Source organism: Triplophysa dalaica, chromosome 19 (genome assembly GCF_015846415.1).
Source record: "Triplophysa dalaica isolate WHDGS20190420 chromosome 19, ASM1584641v1, whole genome shotgun sequence".
Classification (NCBI taxonomy): Eukaryota; Metazoa; Chordata; class Actinopteri; order Cypriniformes; family Nemacheilidae; genus Triplophysa; species Triplophysa dalaica.
Window position 1 is genome coordinate 11,956,569 of NC_079560.1, and position 22,502 is coordinate 11,979,070.

Here is a 22,502-nt window from a genome sequence, read left to right on the forward strand (position 1 = left end):
AAAAACATTTGTATGTTTGTGTGCAGTATGCGCTTCGAAACTGAGGTTGTTTATCTCTTTAACTCTTTAAATATATTTCCCATCCAAATACACATTCAGAATAATAAATAGCTTTATACCTACTACAGTCCTGTGTTTTCTCTTACTGGACAAATTTAATTTGAAACATATATGACTTTTAAACACCCATTATGGAAATAACACATGGTTTTATTGTAGTGAAAGTGTATATAATTGTAAACTATGGGTATTTTATAGAGCTTGATCATTTTTCGAACTGCTTAAGTGCATTGTTATTATAGTCCTTAAAATAGCTGAATGCATGGTAACAGCATAGAAGAATGTTATTAAACACTTAATTTTAAAATAGTAATGCGATGACTGCTCGACTGCATTGAATATTAATGATTTTTTGTGTATTTGTGAATTACATGCTGTAAAATTCCTGTCAATGAAAAATCGCACACATAGGGTGATAAAAAATATTTACAAATAAATGCACATTCTAATCTTATTCATGACACTGTAGCACACTGATCACTATTTCGCAGCACTGACAGACATGTGATGACATTATCATGTATGTTTTCCACCCACTGCTTCACACAGTTCGGCTTTGCTGGAGTAAGACTTCAAGTTCGGTTGAGTAAATAAATGTTTAGGGGGCCTTTGCACATCCCAAAGACAATGTCAATGTATTGTCAACAGTGGGATCATTTCAAACTAGCATTGAGGGTGCAGGCAGGGTACTAGTAGTATGCTTGGAAGTGTACGATTTGAAGACAGCTTGGGACTAAATTGGTCCACTTTTTAGTGTCATTTAAGTGTACACAACAAGTTTGTTCAAAAATGTTTTCACTGTGTAAACAAGATGTAAATACATTTTTAGACATTTTGAAAAACTAGGAGTAAATGTGAAGATTATGAAGTAAACTTTACTTGCTTTGGCAAAACACTCGGTGTCTTTAGAGTTTTTAGGTGGTTAGCAGACGGACTCGGTCAAAATGTGGCCTCAGAACTGCACTGCCGGCAATGGCATGCAACATGTCAGCCAAGTATGGGCAATGTGTAACAGTTGGGCCAATTGTGGATGGGAGGTGTATGGTCCAAGATCGGTATGTTGACTGTGGGCCACATTTCAAATAAGTTGATTTACTATGAAAAATTATAGAAATTTAAGGATTTAGGCTTGCTAAGAGAGAGAGTAGAGAGTTATATTGTGATCAACTGATTATCTTCCCTTTGTCTAGAAATAGCATAAATATTTTTTTGCCATTTTATAAAAAATATTTTTTAAAGAAAGTGTTTATCTTGTAATGGTAGAAAATATGCGCAAGTATATTTAGTCTACATTTAGACACAAACCAAAACTTCTCTCTTTGACATGCACAGGCACCCACCCACACACAGTATTATGATTGTCATATATTTTCTTAATTGTATAATATATTATCGAAATATGTAATAAACTGTAATAAACCTTATTCTGCTCTTTGAGTTTACATACGATACCGAGAGGATGTGTCGTAAAGAAGAAATAGAATCAAACAGAATCTATGGAATTTTCCTTAAATAATATTTTCTATGATGGCTCGAATGCAGAAATGTATCAGGAAAAGTAGAGTAACATAGAATACAGGTCAAAATAATAAATTACCTTCGCACTCCATCACGGTAGGTGGCGGTATACGCTCCTGCAAGTTGGTTCTCAACCCGCCATTAAACATAAATATTCTTTCTGACCCAGGTAAGGGAATCTATTCTGCTGTATTGTTAGATACAGTACATAGCTGATGATCAGATGTTTTATATGTATACTTGAGCTTTGCTGTCCAAACAGTTCAGTATCGTTAGTTTCGCGATGCGCAAGATAACTTTTGGTTGTTGCGATACACATTTTGGTCAGTATTTGGTTTCCTATTCACCTCAAAAATACATGACAGTTATTGTGCTGCATTTATAAACACACCGTTATGTACAGTATGTGGTTATGATGACAAAAAGTAAAAACGTTAAATTAAGATATCTGTCATCTGTCAATAATGTAATCAGATCTGATTGTATTTTAATATGTGACCCTGGACAACAAAACCAGTCTTATGTGTCCATTTTTTCGAAATTGTGATGTTTACACAATCTGGAAGCTGAATAATTAAGCTTTCATTGATGTATGAGATGTTCGTATAGGACAATATCTGGATGAGATACAACCGTTTACAACTCACGAATCTGAGAGTGCAAAAAATCTAAATATTGAGAAAATCCTCTTTGAAGTTGTTAATCAGGCCATCCACTCACAAAATTTCAGTTTTTATATATTTAAGGTAGGACATTTTCAAAATATCTTAATGGAACATGATCTTTACTTAATATCCTAATGTTTTTAGGCATAAAAGAAAAATCGATAATTTTGATCCACTCAATGTATTATTGTCTATTACAAAAAAAGTTCCCGTGCTACTTGAGACTGGTTTTGTGATCCAGGGTTACATATGTGCTTGTCATGTCTGTGCTCTTTTTGTATTCAACAAAATTCTCATGTTCCGTTAACACTTATGTTGTTTTAGAGTCAGTGTCTTGTAAAAACAATGACCGTAATGGAGATGTAATAATGGAGACCGACTATAAACATGTGCCTTGCACAGGGGTAAGATAACAGAAGTAGAATTGGAGTGTATACACAATGGAAAATCTGTCATTTACTTTTTCTCAACTTTTGTGCAAAGTGGAATAAATGGATAGACACTTCCATTTATCAATGTAAAATGAATGTTGAGGATTGTGTTCCTCTTTGTAGTTATATATCAAAAGCATAACTCTAGATGGCTGAATAGTGATATGTTGTGATTCCAGAGAATACTTAGAAATAAGGAGAAGAACAGACAGAGACCATGACGGGGTGACAGCAAAAAGGTTAGTGAGAATTCATCTTAAAGCAGAATAAACAAAATGTCTGCACACTGAAAACTGCTCCACAGGTTTAATAAATAACCATCAACGTTTCCACCGTCAGGCACAAATCAACAAATGAATAGAGATAAGTCTTTATAGACATCAGGTGGTCACCCTGATTAGGTGCAATCATTTAATTTCTTTGTTCTGCACCTGAGCCCTGAGTTTAGTGCCAGTTGCGGTTTAGTTGCCTCGTTTTCTCGGCCCGGTAGTGACCCATATGTGGCCCTCTACTGTAATACAGATTCTGGTCCACCATAGGGCCGTAATTCTTTGTTGTATGTGGGCCGAGGAAAAAGGATTTGTGTGGACCGGAGCTGAGCCAACACAAAATGCAATGCTATGGTGTTGCTAATGTATTCTGGGGGCACGGCTCATCGGCATCATATGCACAATCACAAGTCTTAGCACAACTCTCCTGTATAAGCCGCTCAATTTTACAACTCATTTATGGGTCTACGACAAAAAGTGCGGGACAAGTTACGCACCACAGTTTTATCCAGAATAAAAACTGAATAAGAAGAAGGGCACCACTAACTTTGAGAAAAGTATTTAATAGGCTTCTCAAGCAAAAGAATAGACACATGCAAAAGCCAAGTATACTTAAGTCAAAAGAATAATTACAAGTATAGGCCAAATATTCTTAAACTTTTCACTCCGTACAATCAAGTATGCTTAAGAGTACGTTTAAGTATATTTCTAAGTAGTACATAAGAAGTAGACTGAATGTTTAAACACTCAATAGCACACTTGAATAAACATATTTTTGACAAGGGTAATAATGCATTTATTGGGTGATTCACATGTACTTCCACAAAAAAAAACAGTGGTATATAAAATAAACACCACACATGGGTTATGTAATGTTTACTTGTTTGTCTAAAATCCAGAAAACCAATTCAACCCCCCAATGAAAGACTACTACTTCTAAAGAAGAAAAAGGCCTTGATTTGTTGGACTCAGATGGCCAGATTGTTCTCAATATAATCTGGCGACAGATAAGTGTAGGGCAACTCCAGCTGTGCGTTTCTTTTTGTGATGTCTCCTGCTATCTTCTTCAACTCCTTCTGTACTTTCTCCACAAGCCTGAGGATGGCGCCACTGCGGAAGTACCACTCCTTATAGTGGCACAGGGGCACCTAGAGAGAAAGGACAAGCTAGATAAGCACGACGCCTGCACAGTACAGCACAATCATGTATCCCCAAACTGTCTGCAGATGTATGAAGTGAACAAACACAGGAATAATATATAGACACGTATATTATAACAATAGACACATCCAGATGATAAACAGTGTACAGTTCACGCAGTCCAGTCAAGCACCACTTACATAGTCAATGGCATGTTGTGACAGTACACTCAAGATACTGAGGACGTGACAAGAGGAATTCACTCCCGGAAGGAAGGACACAAGCTCATCCTCAGTGATGAGGCCTTTGGTCTGAGGAGGAGGGCGTACCAGAGCTGCTGGACTGTTTGGTATCCAAAGGTAGTAATCCAGCTACATTTTGAGATGAATGAGGAAAGATCAACACATGATTACTGAATCTGAATAAGATACAATGTCATCCTGTACATTACTTAGGTAGTACTTAGGAGTGAATAGGGCTCTACAAGGGGAATTATATCATTCATGAACAATAAACAACATGCCTGAGAGAAGTTGACAGCTGAGTGAAGCGCAGAGCAGGTGAAGATCACCATGGTGAGAAACTTGCACATTTCAGCAGTTGTTTGAAATGACTGTGGAATGCCTGGAGAATATGAGATGGAAGAAAATAATTTTACATTTAATCATTTATCTGATGCGACTTCAAAGTTGGGTAAACAAAGAAAGCAATTGGATCACATTAGGAAAACAAAAAGCATAAGTGCAATAAAAACATGTCCCACAAAGTCTCCTACAGTGTACAGAGCTAAGTGTACAGTTTTTTTGTTGTTGTAGATAGAATATAAAAGATATAGAAATCAGAAATGATCGGTCAGGTGCTGACAGAAAAGATGTGTTTTCAGCCGATTCTTAAAGATAGCAACAGAATCTGCTGATCTTATAGCGGCAGGCAGATCATTCCACAAATGCGGCACAGATCCAGAAAAGGTTTGTGAGCGGTTTTTTTTTTTAACCGTTTTGGGATGGCAATGTTGGTGAGAAATGAGTCTCACCAATGAATAAAACCCAGTGTACTGACTGACTGGTTCTTTGGGGGAAACAAAAATGGTTCTCCCATGGCATCGCTGTACGCTAACCCTGGTAAGAGCAGTTTCCCTACCCAGTCCTACGTGCCACCACTGACAGAATGCCACGTAGGACTGAGTTGGGAAACACTGGGCTAGAGGGCATTGGATGTGTTCTTTGACAGTTGTTTAAATGATTGTGTGTTTTCACAAAGGGTGTTAACCTGTGTGACTAAGGCCAAGAAATCCCTCCATGAAGATCTCTCTGATCCAGTTCTGCAGCTCAAAGTCTTGCTGGACGTCCTCATCATTACAGTAATACAAACTACACCAGCCTTCAACAAACCTGTATGGCAAATGCAAATCACGTGTTCACTTCAGATTAAACATACTGTATATCAATGTCTCATTCATAATACAATAAATATGCATATCTTGTCAATCTTCCTAAATTACCTATATAGAGCATCCCACACCCTGATAGCATCTTGTGCGTAATAGCAGATAGGGAGTGTATCCAGTCCACGGCATCCCAGGTCATCTGGCACACACATCGAGCTATAGCGCAGACGCTGAGTTCCTCGAGCAAGCAGCAGCTTCGCTGCATCCAGACCGCAAGAAATAGACTTAGAGAAGAAACCAGAATTTGTTAAAAAAACTCCCAAGTGTAAATGGATTTGATTATTATCTCAATATACTTTTAAGGAACCTTGTCAAAAACCCCATCTTTGGCCAGAAGAGTTGCTCTAGCTTGAATGTTGATCTGAAGAGTAGTCTGAATATGTGGCATAAGGAGCTAAAAAAACAAAATAAAAATTGGTAATTCAACGTATCCATGGCCTAAGTCACAATAACTGAATTCTGATGAACTCTATATAGAAGTAATTGGTTCTGCTTCATTGTTTTGTAAGATGGCTTATGGTACCTGGTACAGTGGATGAATCTCTGGCAGCTGTCTGAGTGTGGCGGTACAAAACACCTCCCCTACTAAATGAGTCCGCAAGAGGTGGGAAAGCAGCTGATGGACTACAAAATCTGAATTATGCACCCACATCTTTGCTAACAACCAATCCGCTGCAGAATCAGAAGGCAAGAAAACAGGATTCTGTGGACCAGGAGCCTGTTGAAGCTGAAATAAGAAAATTATTTGTTTGTTGATTTTAGTATAGATTCAATTCATGCTCAAGAGTTAGGATTGCATTTCCTTATTCACACAATTTAAATTCAAGAATTCATTTCATTGTTAAAAATACATTTCAGGAGAGATTTAGGCCCGGTTTAACAGACAAAGCTTAGCTTAAACCAGGACTATGCATTAGTTAAATAAAGATATCTTCAGTTAGGTATACACTCACCTAAAGGATTATTAGGAACACCGTACTAATACAGTGTTTCACCCCCTTTCGCCTTCAGAACTGCCTTAATTCTACGTGGCATTGATGTCACTAGGTGCTGAAAGCTTTCTTTAGAAATGTTGGCCCATATTGATAGGATAGCATCTTGCAGTTGATGGAGATTTGTGGGATGCACGAAGCTCCCGTTCCACCACATCCCAAAGATGCTCTATTGGGTTGAGATCTGGTGACTGTGGGGGCCATTTTAGTACAGTGAACTCATTGTCATGTTCAAGAAACCAATTTGAAATGATTCGAGCTTTGTGACATGGTGCATTTCCATCAGAGGATGGGTACATGGTGGTCATAAAGGGATGGACATGGTCAGAATCATGCTCAGGTAGGCCGTGGCATTTAGACGATGCCCAATTGGCACTCAGGTGCCTAAAGTGTGCCAAGAAAACATCCCCCACACCATTACACCACCACCATAATTGCAATAATGAGAAATTGAACAGTTGTTCCTAATAATCCTTTAGGTGAGTGTATATAATAGGATGTATAATTTGCTCACCCTTCAGTTGTTACAAACCTGTATACATTTATTCGTTGTGCAGAACACAAATGAAAATATTTTAATTAAAGTTTGTAACTAAGCCGTTTTGGGTCACCATTGACTCTCATAGTAGTGTTTTGTCCTGTGACCCAAAACGGCTTAGTTACAAACTTTCATTAAAATATCTTCATTTGTGTTCTAGTAACAAAAAAGATTCACATGCGTAATATTTTTTGATTTAAGGGTTTTTATTTTTAATTTTGGTGCTTTAATCATTCGTTTCTGATGCGATATGTCAAAATTTACAGCTGAAAACAAGCCATCCACAGAAAAACTTGTAACAGGCAATGTGATCAAAACACGCGGTAAACTGTTCATATTGGGGGAAACATCACAAAAAGTTACATCCTTTACTTCCACGACTTAAAAATAAGGTGGTGCGGTAACGTTACCTACAATATTTATAGTAATGAATCAACAATCGGCTGAATTGTGAATTTTTTTGGGGGGGGACTATTAAAAACAATTCTGCATTTATTTTTTTAAATGTGCAAGCTGCCTCTGCGGGGGGCACCGGCACACCGGTGGCTACGCCACTGCTTCACACTTGGCCTTCATTTGAACCTTTCCCCATTTTAAAGGCTATAAAGAAGTTATATTACACCATTGCTTCTTGCTACAGCTTACAAATTGCACCCATTGCTTTTTCATTGTTTCAGTACTTGTCCAGCCCCGTATCATTTAAGACCACAGAACAGGTCGATTTTGCTAATGTGACTACATCTATATTCTAATAACCAAAGGGGCTAACTATAAAACTCATACCTGTATGGCAATTGGCTTTAGTTCTTCATTTTGGTTGAAATGCAGCAGACATAAAGGAGCAGTCAAGTACGTCTGCTTGCCATTGACAGTATTGTCAGGCAACTGATCCAGAATCTCATAATCCAGAAGATAAACACGTCCCTTCTGTGATATATGCAACAATTACAATTAAAGTTTGAAAAATCCAAATGCCTCATTGTATGTCACACATGCACACGAACACACCTCCATCTCACGCTTCAGGGAAGACCCCTCCGGCAAAAAAGATCTGACCATCTTTGAAGTGACAGCCAGGTTGGGTGGCAGGCTGCGGATTTGTTTGACAGACAGTGGATTGGTACCATTGAGGCATTGATACCCAAAGAATGCATCCTCTTTCCAATGGGCCTGAACATATTCTGCAAGTGAAATGCGTGAAAAGAAATTATCAAACTAATAAAAGGATAAATAAACACTGTTAAGATGGCAAATGGTTTAGTTTAGATAGATTTTATGGTTATTTATTTGACGTGATGTATTTGTTCATACTCGCAACTGTGTTCTCTCTTCCGTTGAACAGGAAGAATGTCTCAAGTTCTTGTAGACTATTCCAAGATGTTCCTCTTTCAGTAAAACCTTTTAGATAGTGCACAATGGTGCCTGGACTGACAGACAAGTGAAGGACAATATTTCATTGTCAAATTCAGCTAAAAATCTATTAATAAAAAATAACTAGTCTTTGAGTTAAAGAACAGTAAACCATACCTTTGACGAATGTAAGACAGGTTGGGGCCTAGAGCTGAGGCACTGGGCATGTCCACACATCCAAGGACACCATCAACAAATGTGCCAAACCTACAGAAAACATTCTTAGTAGTTGTGGGAGAACTGTTTTAAAGGAGTAGTTCACCCCATATGGTTCCACCATAAAACCTTAATCGATGCAGAATATAAATATCACTATGTATACATATCACAAATTCACAATTAAGCTCACAACTTGAACACTTGTTAGTAGGGTATACAGTGTAAAATGCGAGCTAACAAACCCCCGTGGGACACATGTGCTAGTCCTTTTCAGCTCCGATAAAGTGTGATTTGAGAAATTAAAAGGTGGGGCTCAATCGTATGAAAAGCCAACAAATAATAGCTGTGCATACGTTTTTTACAAGTGTTTAGTAATATAATCAGTCGCAGTGTTTACAGCATCTTCTGTATTACAACCCTGCATATATGCAAATTGAAATTGATCAAGTAAAGAGTTAACTTCTGTCTTTAAAATGGATGACATACTTCTCAAAACTTTTCATCACACAGTCAGGATGTCAAGGCTACTGGCCTAAAAATCATTGTGGTTTCTTTGGTGACGGATCAATTATTGCTCTTTTTCCCAGAGATCAGATATAATATAGGAGTACACAGATTGCTGAAAAATCTCTGATTTATTGTAAAAAATTTGAGTAGATATATTGAACAAGATAAATAATTATCAGTTTTATATTATTGTAATGAATTGACTCTGCAAAATGTGTTGAAAATCTTTATTACTCAATAAAAAAAATGGTGACAGATTTTTCATTTTGAGGTGAACTACTCCTTTAATAAATAAGAGTGGCAAATAAACAGGTTTACCTGATATACTGCTGTTTGTTCTTTAGAGCCTTCTTCCTGTGAGCTTTTAGGATGGCCAATGTCTCCTCCTTTCTCCGACACACTAAGAATTTTACAAAAAAGATTTTCAAAAAATAAGGATGTGATGTCTCTAGAAACTACAGTGTAAATATACAAAGTATTTTCGGGGGTTAATTTTGGTAGGTTTTTCTTACTGAAAACAGAAACGTCTCACCTTTATCGTTCCGAAGCTCAACATAACCGTCTGCGCTCTGAATCCATTTATGGAAAGGAAAGACGTCCACATTGGGATCTTCACAACACTGTCTCACCTCAGCATCCTGACAGTGCCAGTTCAGGTCCGGAAAACCAGGCTGAGCCTCAAGACGCAGTTTCAGCAAAACCAATTTGCCAACTTCCTTTGTAGATGTGATGACAATGGTATAGGCCTGTTTCAAAGACAAACGTTTTTTTATGTTAGATTCATGTTCTAAAAAGAAAATCCGTTCTTATAATGCCTTTTTCATATTTGCAAATGGATCACTCTGCTAACTTACTTAGGCAACACATTACAATGCATGTATTTAATAGATGCTTTAATCCAAAGACTTTCAAGATCATTCAAGAGGATTAAGTTCCTGTTCAACTGCATTCATAGTATATCTGTATTTAGAGCGATGTGAGAAATTTTCTATAAAAGTCTTACTGAGCCTGGCAGGAGACGATGTTGTTCTGGGTTTACTTTCACTGGAGGGGTCTCGCAAAGAGTACCGACCAGAGAGATCCAAACACTGCCATATGTTCCTGAGTGAGGTAATGTGGAGGTACGAATCGTCACGTGAAACTCATCCATTTGGCGCATCATGAGGCTCCTAAGCATTAAAAAAGAAAATCTTATTTTGATACTTGTAATATGATATGATGATACAGTTCAATAGAGAGGGAGAGGGGTTTACACATACATTTTGTCCCTGCATTGTAAGTGTATGAATCTCATATACACCACCATTACTTAATTTGTAAAATTTAACAAAAAATAACCTCACTTGCCATTTCGTTACAGAACATACCAATCATGAAAAAATTAAGGCAAAAAAAACAATGGGTCTCATGAAACACAGAAGAACAATTTTTTGTGTAAATATCAGTCCCTTAAAGGGTATATTATACCATTTACCAATATTGATAATAATTAAACAATCATCGGCTAAATTGTGAAAAATATTTTTTTGGGGCTATTAAAAACAATTATGCATTTATTTTTTAGGTGTGCCAGCTTCGCTTGGAGTCGTGGCCGCATTACCACCTCGGGGTGTGTATCAACTTTCTTTAATTGAACGGCCCGTCGTCAATTATTCCTTAAATAAACAGATTTGTGTATGTGGAAATTGATTTCTAAGCCTTAACTGGCACAAAACACAGTCTATCACAGACCACATCTGTAATGTGTCTGCTTGTTTTACAATCTTTGGCCACAGGTAGTATTGTGAGCAAATGAAGCCTCGAGAAATGAACCCTGTTGTGAACCACTTGGCTGAAAAGGTTCAATGCTTCATGGGGCTTCATCTCGCCCCCACTAGCATATAGCCTACTAGTATTTTATGCATAATGTAATGTAGGCAAACCCTACAATGAAGTCCGAGTGATTGGAATTCATCAACATACACACATTTTACTATCAAATCTGACATTTACGAAGTATTTGTGAATCTGGTGGAAACTTTTCCGGAGGGTCTATTTTACGCGCAAATTACTCGAATTGGGTTACACAAATGTACCTAAGGCTGAAAAAATAACCCAATAAAATGACCCAAACTGTAACCAGTAATAACCCAATTCCATGGGTAACAGGTTGGGTCATTTTATTGGGTTATTTTCCTCAGCGTTTGTGTGTAATCCAGTTATGACATGAATCCAGTAATGACTTAGCTAATCGAACTGTTGGGTAATTTGAACTCAACTAACGGAGAAGAAAACATTACCCAATTCATTGGGTTGCAATAACAGTTGGGAAGGTGCAATGCCAATCCATAGTTGGGTTACTTGTCGGGTTATTTTTAACAAAAAATTTTAAGGTGCACAAAAACTACCCAACGCTGAAAAAAATAACCCAAAGACCCCCTCAGCTCAACCCAGTGGTTAGGTTACAAAAACAACCCAACGTTTTTTACTACCTAGAAACTGATACACCTAAATTCAGTCATGTTTAAACTTGAAGGAACAATGGTCTGTGATTCAAGACCGCTCCGGGCTGTTTAATTTTAAAGATCTGCACAGAAGCGGAGGATTATTCTGTTCAACGAACCGCAATTCTTGCTGCAACTGATTAAATTTGCAAAATCGACACTTAATTTACTGTTAATTCAATTGACCGTAAAAACCTTAACTCACCTAAAAGCAAAACATTAAAACTATGTCGCGATTTCAAAGCTGAATCAATTTACAAAATCGACACTTAATTCACAGTTGCTAAAATCTTATTTAATTACCTATGTCGAAATGTATGACGTTCGACGTTTTTCAATTTCCAAAATCAAATGGTCATTCAACATTAACCTCTGATTCAACCGATACGTTGCCGGCTGGTCTGTTAATTGAATTTTCCCAAAACAAAAGTTGAAATGCAACGTAAAATTGAAATGTAAGAAGTAAAATTTACTGTTTATGTTAATTAAATCTGCACATCAATGATTTTTAATGGATCTGCAGTTCAAGCATATTGACAGTGTAACTACAATTGGCCATTAAAGCAGATTATAATATAATACTCAGTTTAATGAAACTAGTGATCCTAGCAAACACACACAGTATAATTTCATGGACTTACCTTGTGTACTCCCTGAAGATGTGAATTTAAACGCACTGGTCACTTTTGTTTGATGCACTCGTGCAGTCCTTCCCTCGTGCGTTTGCCTAAACGGCGCGAGTTTTCCTGATCTAATACGTGTTAATCGTTGCTGCACTGTATGCGAGAATGAAACGTGCTAAGATTTATTCGAGTTTTCCTTCAATATTCAGTAGCAAAATACGTTTGGATGTGGTGTGAGATGTCCTCAGCAGAGCCACTGACACCAAAGTGCGGTTGTATCAAGCTCATTTATTTCTTCAAAGTGAATAGTTTATGTATAGAGCAGAACAGGGCGTTTACTGAAACTGCTTAAGCAATCATCTGGTTAGGGTACACACATTTTAATGCTCAATAAGAGCACTGTACAAAGAACTATGTTATACATGGAAGGGGCTTCATTAACCCTGAAGGGGTTTCACTAACCATGAAGGGGTTTCACCAATGTCCATTGTTCATTAGGGCGGGAAACTAAATAATGTTTTATAAAACACATTACACATCGAGGGGCCTCACCCACGTCCACTGCCCATCAACAACCAAACAATCAAACAGTTGCCCCATAAACCCCTAAGGGGTTTCACTTATGTCCATTGGTCAGTAGAGCAGGGTTATTTTAGCTCTGCATTTTAAAATGTGTTTTTATTTTAATATCGTTTTCAAATTAACTACAAATTTTAGTTTAGTTTTAGATAGTTTTATTCTTTATTTTTTTATCATGTAAACAATGTTCTATTGTTTTTAAATCTTTAAGTTTCAGTTTTAGTTTTATTCAAAGTTGTTGGCCAAACCAGCGCGCTGCTAGCAACGTCATTAGCGTCATCGTTTTTATTATCCTCCTTTCCGAATCTTTTATCATGATGTTTTTGTTATCCACGCGGCGATTCGATTGCAAATGTACTTTAAGGTTTGTTGGATTTCCCCCCCGAATTTCAACCCCACAAATTTTATCTTGCACCAAGACAATACATAAGATTTTCCTGTTTAAGACGAAAACTCGAAATAGTCCCAAACAGGGCTATGCCGTTTTCGACCAGTCATCACTTATGTCGGTTCTTTTCATCCAGTTTCAGTCGAAAACCCGAAAACCCTGCTCTGTCGTCTTCATACTAACTTCTTCTTCACACAGTCAACTACAGTCACTGGGTGATTACAATCTACAATCACTGCGTGATTGACGCAGTCAATTAGCTATGGTGAAATAGATTTAACAAGCGCTCTGATTGGCTAGTTCCCTGTACGTCATGTTCCTAGGTATGTCAGATGAGCAATGGAGAATAGAGGATAGTCTGTTGCTCATCTGACATACCCCTGAACATGACGTACAAGGAACTAGCCAATCATCGAGGTTGTATCATCTCTCTCCCCATAGCTAATTTGCATTGTTTAACCTCGTTTTACCAATGCAAGGTCCGAAAGTGTCAGGGAAATGATAAATAGAGAGACTAAAAGGAAAAGCTAAATGATTTATCTAATCGAATAGCATATCGGAAAAAGGGAAGGCAGTGGAGAAATGATAATGCAAATGGTAAAATAAATAGTCGATTAAATGACGGATTAAAACGTTTAATTTGCAATATCAATTATGTATTCCTCTTTTTAAATCCAATTTTCAAAAACATTAATAGGAAATTTCATACAGAAATTCATTAATACACTTTAAAATGATGTACTTATTTCGTGTTTTATGATTTTTATTAAGTCCCTTTCTAATTTGAAGTATTTATTGATGGATTATTATTTCATCTATTAATTATTTTTACAATCACGCTTTTTATTGCCCAATACATTTATATTTGAACAAATAAATGAGTTATAAACAAATTGATTTATGCCTATTTTGATTGTAGAATAAGTTATTAAACAATGAAATGCTTTATTACTTTACACAAGACTCATCTGGTCCTCCATAATGTCTGTCTTACAAAATTATTAGCAATATTGTAGTCAAGTGGTTAAATAGCAACAAATAATTAATAATAATTAATTGCATAATACTCTGCATTGTGCCTGGCTGTTAGATGTTGCAGTGGAATGCAAACTCATTCATAATAAAAATAAAACATTGTTCCCTGACCGGGAATCGAACCCGGGCCGCGGCGGTGAGAGCGCCGAATCCTAACCACTAGACCACCAGGGAAACATATAATCGCAAACCAAAAATTTATTATTTTACATAACTGTACGTGTATTTTACATATCAATTGATATTATTAAACCTGTTCAATTTCTTTGCAATGTCACCTTTTTCAAAGTAATGGAAACATCTGTTGGACATACAGTTAACGTTACGTTGACCAAAACTCACGAACCCCTGCTACACAAACCACCTAGGGACAAAGATAACGTATTCATATTAAAACGATGCGCCACAGCCGCTGGGATGAATTGCGAAGAACGCAACGCTCGGAAAATAAAGTAAATTCACACCTATCCTGTGATGTCCATAACAACTACTAATTTATCCGACTAGCAACATAACAAGACCTCGTGGCGCAACGGTAGCGCGTCTGACTCCAGATCAGAAGGTTGCGTGTTCAAATCACGTCGGGGTCAAACGCTTTTGTTAAACTGTCGTTTAGCAAAACTTAAAGCGGGCTGCTTCGCCTGTAATTAATAGCCTTTAATTGAAATCTGTGTAATTGTCACACACATTTAAACAAAGAACAATTTTCTTATAAAGAACAAAAATTTAATAAATATTTGTTGCATCTGTAGCAAAAAGTATCTGTAACAAGTAACGTCATGACAAATTGCAAGTTGGATTTTATCTAGCTCTTCACATTAGGACTAAATGTGTCAAATCTGCAATTCAGGTTAAAAATAAAACACTTGCACACAAATTGGATCATTAGACTACACAAGCAAAAACAATAAGTGTTCATTTTGTGCAACTATTACCCTCCTCCTTAAACAGTTTCCTGTATGGGAACCAAATAGAATAGAATATAACTTTATTGTCATTGTTTGGGGAACAATAAGATACAGTTAAGCAGCTCTTCACAATTGTAAATTGTAAAAGACACATGCATTAACGCATACAAAAATAAACAGTCACTAGTAAGTAACAGACTGAGCATCACAAACACATAAAAAAAATCGTTGCAATTAATTTTCAGGTTTATTTCAAGTCAACAACAAGATTTGTTTTAAACCTGTTGCCGCTAGCTCGTTAACACTGACAACACCAGCAAAAATTGTCCATAATTGGCTTTCTTTCAACAAACAACTGTTTTCTAGCAGACATTATGAACGTGATTTCCTTGTTAAATCAAGTCTTTGAGTCCTTTTGTTTTATTGCTTTAAGCTTTATTTATCCACAGAAAGAACTTTATTTTGCTTCAGTTCTAGTTTGACTTCACAATTTTTGTATTGTTTAGGAATAAGAGATCAGGCTTGCTGTAGTTTGGGGGGTTGGCTAGAGGGTCATAACCCAATCGACTTAGCATTGGGGCGAGGCTGGCCATATCAGTCACCACATCAGCAGGAATCTTGCCCACCCATTTAACCAGGGCCTCTGTATTCACAGGTTTGACTACTTGGTCGGTTGACAGTTCCACCCTGGAAGAGAAACAGGGATACAAGATAAAGAAAAAAAAAATGTCAATCATGGACTTCTGTAATTCCTGAAAGAACACTGTAGTTAGAAATATAATAAAAATGTAAAGACTAACACCGTGTCTACACAAGGCTTGTTCTAATGGGATAGTCACGCTGCATCCAGTCTGGACAAAATTTTAAATTATAATGGTTGTAATGCATTCTTTCGTCGAATTGAAAAATAGTTGCGACAGTCGCATAAACGTCTGTTGGAAGAAAGGAATGCAGAAGTAACTCATGTCATGGAGGGCTCTATGGTTAAAGTACATTAATTTAACTGTTTCCCAAACACATTCGCAGGTAAATTGATAAAATACATCTCTGTAAAACTGGTGTTTAATTATAACAAAGTTTATCAAACAAAAGTATTTCCTAAATAAAAATGGCTTTTCTGTGTGGTTGAATGATTTTCTATAAACGCTGCCAATTAAATAAAATGTTATCTACCCTCTCCCTGTATAATTATATAATAAAATCTCTTACTGACTGAAATTCTTTGTCTTGTTCATATTTCAGCGTTCTCTGTGGTGCGTTTACTTGCATTCATTAATTATTTATTGATCAATTACTTGTGCATTTTATATAAATGACTTATCATAATTTAACATTGGTAAGTACTGATGATAATAGAAACATACAGTATGTATACTGTGGCTGTGCGGTTTGGGGAAAATATCTAATTATGTTTTTTTGACAGAAATTGCGATTGCGATTTGGGATTTAATATTTCTAAATCAGGCTTTAGCCCAATATTGTCAATAGTGTGCAGCACAGTATGGGTAAAGTTACGCTGCTGAAAGAAAACAAAAACTATTACACAAATTCTTATTGTTTCCATTAAAAAATCCCTTTGAGTGTGTTTTTGACATTATCCAAATAGGACTTTCTGTTGTTCTATTGGTTCACAACTGCCATATTACATCACATCAATAGACTCCAAATACCAGTGTACACTATTATAGTTTCGCATTATAACCCTTAAATCCATAAAAAATGTGCTGAATGTGAATTTCATCCAAGTGAAATTAGCAAAACAGTTAGATAGAATTTATATATGTTTGAAACACTGAGCCAAGTGTGAGTTGAAACAGGGTGCGTGTGTGTCAAGCCTTATACAAGACGCGCGAGTATGACACAGGCTGTGTGTGCAGTCGTCTGAATTGGAATTTTCTTTTGTATTTACTTGCCTCATATCACACACTCTCTCCCGCTTTTTGTTTGTTTGTATTTTTAATGACGGATCTTTATGTAGTTGGCTAGTGCAGTGCTGATTGGGCACAATGGAGGTGGGCTTACTCTGTTGGTTAGCAAGAATGGCACTTAAAGCAGGCTTGGAACAGATGCTTTTCACATTTTTCACAACGGTCCTTATCTCAGCCTCTTTCGATTAGCAAATTGCAACGTCTCACATCGCGATTGCAATTCACTACCTACTGTTCATGTATTGCACATAATGCATCCTTCCCAGTCAAATTAAACACACAAAACTGTTTAATATGGTCTCTCCAGCACAAAATGTTATCATAAATTTAATAAACATATTAATCATAGCATAAAGTATATTGTGAAGGTATTTTGTGAAATTTGTTGCAAAAACAGCTGCTTCCCCGGTTTCTCCCACCTAAAACGATACAAACAGACTGACAGTTTGGAACTATTGAGAGCTCCATGAACCATGTGGCGGCAAGATCAAAGGGTGTCGCAACTCTGTTTTTCAACTGATCTGGTCGCATCATCTGGTCTAGACATTGTGTAACTAACTGATATAATAAACTGCTTATCACGAAGCTGAAAAACAATCTTGATCTCAATAAATTTGTTTAAGAGGAACAGAATGCTAATATAAAACTGCATGCCCGATAAACTGAAGCCGGAATATTGTGGAAAAGCTTTAGGTGTATAAGCAAATAAATCAACAAACCAGTTGGGTTAGATAATGTGTGGAACAAAACAGTCTGAATACATGACAGCTGTCGGTTGAGCCATTATTATTATTGTGCAGAATAGACGACTCATCATAGTCGAGAATGTTTGACGTCACAAATCAAAGTCAAGCCATGCTTTAATATACAGTCTAGGCTTAATTAACAGAAGTACACCATTGCTGAAAAGACTGGGATTAGTATTTATTTATTATTTATTTTTATTGTACAATAATAAAAACCTAATCAAAACAACAGAATGATGATGAGTGTCATCTTGTGACTAAACAAATCAAAGCAGTTATATTTAAGTGTCTTCGAAGTAAGTACCATTTGTCTTGAATCTGACAAACTGGCATTTTATCAGTTAGTTTCTTCAGGTTTCACCCCGAGAGGCTTTTTAAGCGGGATTTAAGTTGCTCACATCTACGCGGAGCTCTTTTTGTCTGCCTTTTCCTCATTTAGTTTCTTAATGATAAAGTTTTTTTTAATGTTAAAGGTTATTTTTGAAAAATAACGTGCTGTGGTATTACTAAAAAGACGGAAGCCAACCGCGAGAGTTTGAGCGCCACCCGGACAGATTACAGTGCTCACAGAGGACATTAGAGTATGCGCGAGTCATGGATGAGGAAAGACAAAGAATACATCCAGCCCCACTTTCTGCGAGGGCAATCACTTTATATGTTGTCTTTTTTCATTTTTATTCTAAGTTTTTTAATGTGCAAGAATAGGAAAAAAATGAATTTCAGGTTTTTGATGCAGTGGTATTTTTCTTTCTTTAGGACTGTCCATCACAGTCAAATAGGAACAAAAAAGTAACACTAAACCACAAACTGAAATAAAATATAAATAAATATTATATATCAAGTCAAAATTTGATTCAAATTGGAGAATCGATTTTGAATCATTAAAACGATTTTGAATCGAATCGTTACCCAAGAATCAATACGAATCGAATAGAGACATTCCAAAAGATTCCCACCAGTTATTATGTTTCCACAACTATTCTTTTTGTCTCCAAAAATCATTTAAAATATACAAGCAAATACTTTTAGATCGAATGATTTATAAGATCACGAAAAACAGTTTAGTCAGGTGATCTAAACGGCTATAATGTGTACACCTCATTTGAAGAGTGAAGCGATGCACCCCATGAATGACATTCTGCACATTTTGAACATTTCACATAAAGCAAAAATAACAATCACTCACTTTGACAATGAAACTCCACCGGCTTTCCCAATAAGCCGTTCATGGTGTAGCACGGTGGAGTCCCACGGGAGATCCAGGAACTGTAGGAGCTTGCGCGTCACCCTCTCAGGATACAGCACCAGCTGCTCATAGTGCACCGGAAGACAGTTCCCATGTGTCGCAGCCAGACACTGGTCGTACATCACCTCCACCGCTCGGTTCCACTTCACCAGACAGTCCCTGTAACTAGTCAAATCAAATCCAGTAATAGTCACCTTGCGGGAAATCATAGAGTGCACGGTGGCTCTGCCGTCTCGGAGCATGAGGATGAACTTTGCCCTTGGAAAGAGCTTGGAGAGGTAGGACAGGGACTTCAAAGCGAACGGGTCCTTATTGCAGAGCCTCGGGGCTGGTTCCCCATGCCCCACTATGATCTCCAACAGGAAGGCACGTACAGCAGAATCCAGTACCTCATCCGTAACGCCAGCCTCATCAAGTCGGAGTCGCTCGCGTGCGGAGTGACTCCAGGTGGCCTGCATTGCCAACAGTCGGGGGATGACGCGGGTCTCCTCTCCGCAACGTACGAGAGGGTGGGCATCCAACATGGCTCGCATTAGAGTGGTCCCGCTGCGAGGGACTCCACCCACGAAAATGAGAGGGGTTTCCTCGTTGTACTCCTCAGGGAGGCCGCTGAGGTTTTTGCCCGCATGCAGATTCGACGGCCACATGCTCTGTGCGGTATGCGAGTGAGAACTTGGACATTCTATAGTGCTAATGCCGAGATAAAATACAGTGATGGAGCTGATAATAACACAGATGAAAAGAATGTTGCAAGTTTGTTTTCTCATGATTAACAGAGTTTGGAGAGTATGTTTTTAGATATGTGATGACAAAAGAGATAAGATAAGCAAGCAAACAGGGAAAATAAGAAGAATATGCATTCAGCAGAAAGGATTCCCCGAAAGTGTTTTGGAAAGAAAGAGGGAGTGCTTTCCAGAGAGGGTCAGGGAAAAAGTAAGCAGAAAGGCAGTTTGGGAAAAACAACAGGGAAGGGATGAAAGAAAATTCCAGCCAGCAGTCCTTCAGGGTCTTGCTTGGGGCGTCAATAAATTCAGGCTTGTAAATTCAAGCCCCGTGCTCTTTGCTAGCACCATTGTGCCTGTAAAGAGAAGAAAACACATTCAGTTTAAAACGGTCTGTTGGTACTCGGACTACTGGGCTTCCAAAATTAAAAAATGCATGGGAGTTGAAAGAGTGAATGTGAATCAAGAGAGGAATTTTATTTTTCGCTTTTTAGGATAAGCCTGTGGGCAGGGTGATGATACATTGTGGTAACAAAATCTGATTTTGTGTTCCATGGACTACACGCATCTAAAAGTCCTCCTGTGCTCAAAATCAAGGTTTTAATATCCTTTTTATATGTGTATGTGGTGTTTTAATATGCTTCAAGATAAACCATGTGCAAATGTATCATTTTAAAGCATTGCAGTGTTTTCTACATAAAACTGCAGTTTAACAAAGACAGCTGGAAACCGCCTCTGTTTACAACATCACAACCCTGTTACCATCACGGTTCCAGCTTTGCTTCTGCACCACGAGCACACGCTTCTCACACGTCTAATGAGATCTCCATGTACTTATAATCAATAACGATGGATCTATATAACTATAATTAAAGGTCCGAGCTCATGCAATTGCATATTTGTGAATTCAATGAATTATGACAACCTCAGTCAGGATGTTATTGTGTTTTTATAGCATGAAAACAAGATTTGAAAGATAAAAAAATGACATTCAATTTTTCACATCTGAATTTATATAGGATGCATGTATAGTACAATGCATTTTTGTCCCTTGCTCGATCTGCAGCATCAAAACAAGCATTCTCTATTCCAGTGACATACAAATAAGTGAATACCATTACAGTTCAATAACTGTTACAGCATTAATCAATTAGACTGCTAACGAATTTGAGTTACAGCCATAGTGCTGTATAAATACAACAACCTCTTGTACAATGTAAGAAAAGCAAGGGTTACATGTTATGCACAGTTATGGTGTGGAATTGTGTCGAGTTCTCTGTTTAGCTTGAACGATCGTGAAGGTGTCAACGTATCACTTCCCTTCTCTTCTCTATGCATGAGCACGTAACCGTTTCATAGCTTAGCTTTTGCATGACATTTGCAGACAAGGATGTAAATCCCACTTCCGACCTCTGTTTCTTTCAGCACATTTCCACTCACTCGTACAGTGTTCTTTGGCAAAGCAAGTGCGCATTAGCCTCTGCACCTGTAAACACCAAAACGCACATCCTGTTGTGGCAGCATCTGTGGTTGCAATTCTCGTGAAAGGACGACGACACCTTATGTGCATGATCACACCTTTCTTTAACGCATAACAAAACATATTCCCTGCATACTTATTCAGACAAATCCTTGTCTTAGAAATCGTGTGTTACAAATTACACCAGCGTGCTTCAAAGCCTCGTTGGCACGTTCCTATGACAAGTTGGGATGACGTCTGTGTACGCAGCAGATACGATTTTAAACACATGATACAACCTAAAGGAAAACTTACTTGATGGAATAACAACTATTTACTACATTTTAACGCGTGAAAAGCCGTTCTGTTGTGTGCAAGCTTGATTGGTCAGCAAACAGTCGCGGCGTAATTTGTAACGTACAATCACGTGCACGTACTGCGTTAACGCAACAAGTCGACCGAGCAGTGTATCGGCACGGTATTCATAAAGCTGATTCTGGAACAGTATGCACATTTCCTGATCCCAGAAACCGTATCTCTGTTGCAGGGTTCGACAACCACGTCCGTGTATAATAGTGATTAAAGAAGAAAGGGTCCTAACCTCATAAATGAATGGCTGCAATGTACAACTGCACAACGTTACACTGGCGGTGTTAAAGACACGATTTAAATGGTTAACTTGTTACATGAGTTTTTGCCAACGCGACTGGCAGCATGCAACAAGGAAGCGCTCGGTTTATAAAACCCGTGTAAAAATAAACACAATTTATGTTCGTTTGAACGGTTCAGAAAGCAAACTGACAAATAACGTTACAAGCGTATCTTACCAGAAAGAAAGTGTAACTTCTCCAACCTAGCGTTGCATTCTCCAAAGCCGCAACCGTGTGATGAAATGCAGACGTGAAGATCTAAACGAGCCGCGAAACCCCGACTTTCAGTACGAGAATCATAATACGCGAACACATCTTTGATCAAAGCTCAGCTTGTGCGTCAATCACGGTCAAGTGCTATTGACAAAACGCTGAAATTACGAGATGAGAAGTACATACCGCAGATAGCGCTGAAAAGGATTGCTCAATTCTCATTGGTCATAGCCAACGTCCGTCTCAGTTCGGAACGTTTTGATTGGCTCGTTGGTGTTGCCTTGATGACATGGAATGCTGTCACAAAGCTGCACGCAAATTTGAATAGATGCGTCTCAATTTATCTCAGAAGAATCGTTAAATTGTCGAACATAAATCGACAAATA

General features: G+C 37.7%; 2 protein-coding genes, 1 long non-coding RNA gene and 2 other non-coding genes across 7 annotated transcripts; 2 read left to right on the plus strand and 3 right to left on the minus strand.

The window, feature by feature from the left end:
• The first annotated feature begins 1,684 nt into the window (after positions 1-1,684).
• Positions 1,685-3,972, plus strand: LOC130407372 (uncharacterized). 2 transcript variants are annotated; one of them, XR_008904616.1, is made up of 4 exons: positions 1,685-1,747; positions 2,568-2,647; positions 2,854-2,913; positions 3,843-3,972. It is a non-coding gene; the product is annotated as an uncharacterized LOC130407372 (long non-coding RNA). The 2 variants fall into 2 exon arrangements; XR_008904617.1 differs by lacking the exon at positions 1,685-1,747 and adding an exon at positions 1,768-1,901.
• On the minus strand, positions 3,487-12,558 carry LOC130407371 (hydroperoxide isomerase ALOXE3-like). The gene is made up of 15 exons (XM_056730152.1): positions 12,261-12,558; positions 10,140-10,305; positions 9,669-9,882; positions 9,455-9,536; positions 8,588-8,677; positions 8,372-8,487; positions 8,069-8,241; positions 7,844-7,987; positions 6,054-6,257; positions 5,838-5,924; positions 5,585-5,754; positions 5,353-5,474; positions 4,607-4,707; positions 4,284-4,454; positions 3,487-4,091 (listed from the first exon to the last, which is right to left on the minus strand). Exons 2-15 carry the CDS (start codon positions 10,296-10,298, stop codon positions 3,912-3,914), a joined length of 2,013 nt encoding a protein of 670 aa, XP_056586130.1. The 5' UTR covers positions 10,299-10,305; positions 12,261-12,558; the 3' UTR covers positions 3,487-3,911.
• Positions 12,559-14,346: 1,788 nt separating this feature from the next.
• Positions 14,347-14,418, minus strand: trnae-cuc (transfer RNA glutamic acid (anticodon CUC)). Its single transcript has one exon. It is a non-coding gene; the product is annotated as a tRNA-Glu (tRNA).
• A 344-nt stretch (positions 14,419-14,762) lies between these two features.
• Positions 14,763-14,834, plus strand: trnaw-cca (transfer RNA tryptophan (anticodon CCA)). Its single transcript has one exon. It is a non-coding gene; the product is annotated as a tRNA-Trp (tRNA).
• Positions 14,835-15,215: 381 nt separating this feature from the next.
• On the minus strand, positions 15,216-22,315 carry tpst1l (tyrosylprotein sulfotransferase 1, like). Of its 2 annotated transcripts, none has more exons than XM_056732065.1 (3): positions 22,081-22,315; positions 19,013-20,150; positions 15,216-15,839 (listed from the first exon to the last, which is right to left on the minus strand). In XM_056732065.1, exons 2-3 carry the CDS (start codon positions 19,837-19,839, stop codon positions 15,626-15,628), a joined length of 1,041 nt encoding a protein of 346 aa, XP_056588043.1. In that variant the 5' UTR covers positions 19,840-20,150; positions 22,081-22,315; the 3' UTR covers positions 15,216-15,625. The 2 variants fall into 2 exon arrangements, with proteins under 2 accessions (XP_056588043.1, XP_056588044.1); XM_056732066.1 differs by lacking the exon at positions 22,081-22,315 and adding an exon at positions 21,569-22,047.
• Positions 22,316-22,502: the final 187 nt, after the last annotated feature.

Bases quoted from the DNA above. Each gene is read 5' to 3' on its own strand.
- tpst1l (XM_056732065.1), bottom strand. From the start codon at position 19,839: ATGAGAAAACAAACTTGCAACATTCTTTTCATCTGTGTTATTATCAGC. The intron at 15,840-19,012 runs GTGAGTGATTGT...TTTCTCTTCCAG, and splicing joins GGTGGAGTTTCATTGTCAAA to GGTGGAACTGTCAACCGACC.
- LOC130407371 (XM_056730152.1), bottom strand. From the start codon at position 10,298: ATGATGCGCCAAATGGATGAGTTTCACGTGACGATTCGTACCTCCACA. The intron at 7,988-8,068 runs GTGTGTTCGTGT...CATATATCACAG, and splicing joins CCCTGAAGCGTGAGATGGAG to AAGGGACGTGTTTATCTTCT. The intron at 4,092-4,283 runs GTAAGTGGTGCT...CTTTCTCTCTAG, and splicing joins CACAACATGCCATTGACTAT to GTGCCCCTGTGCCACTATAA.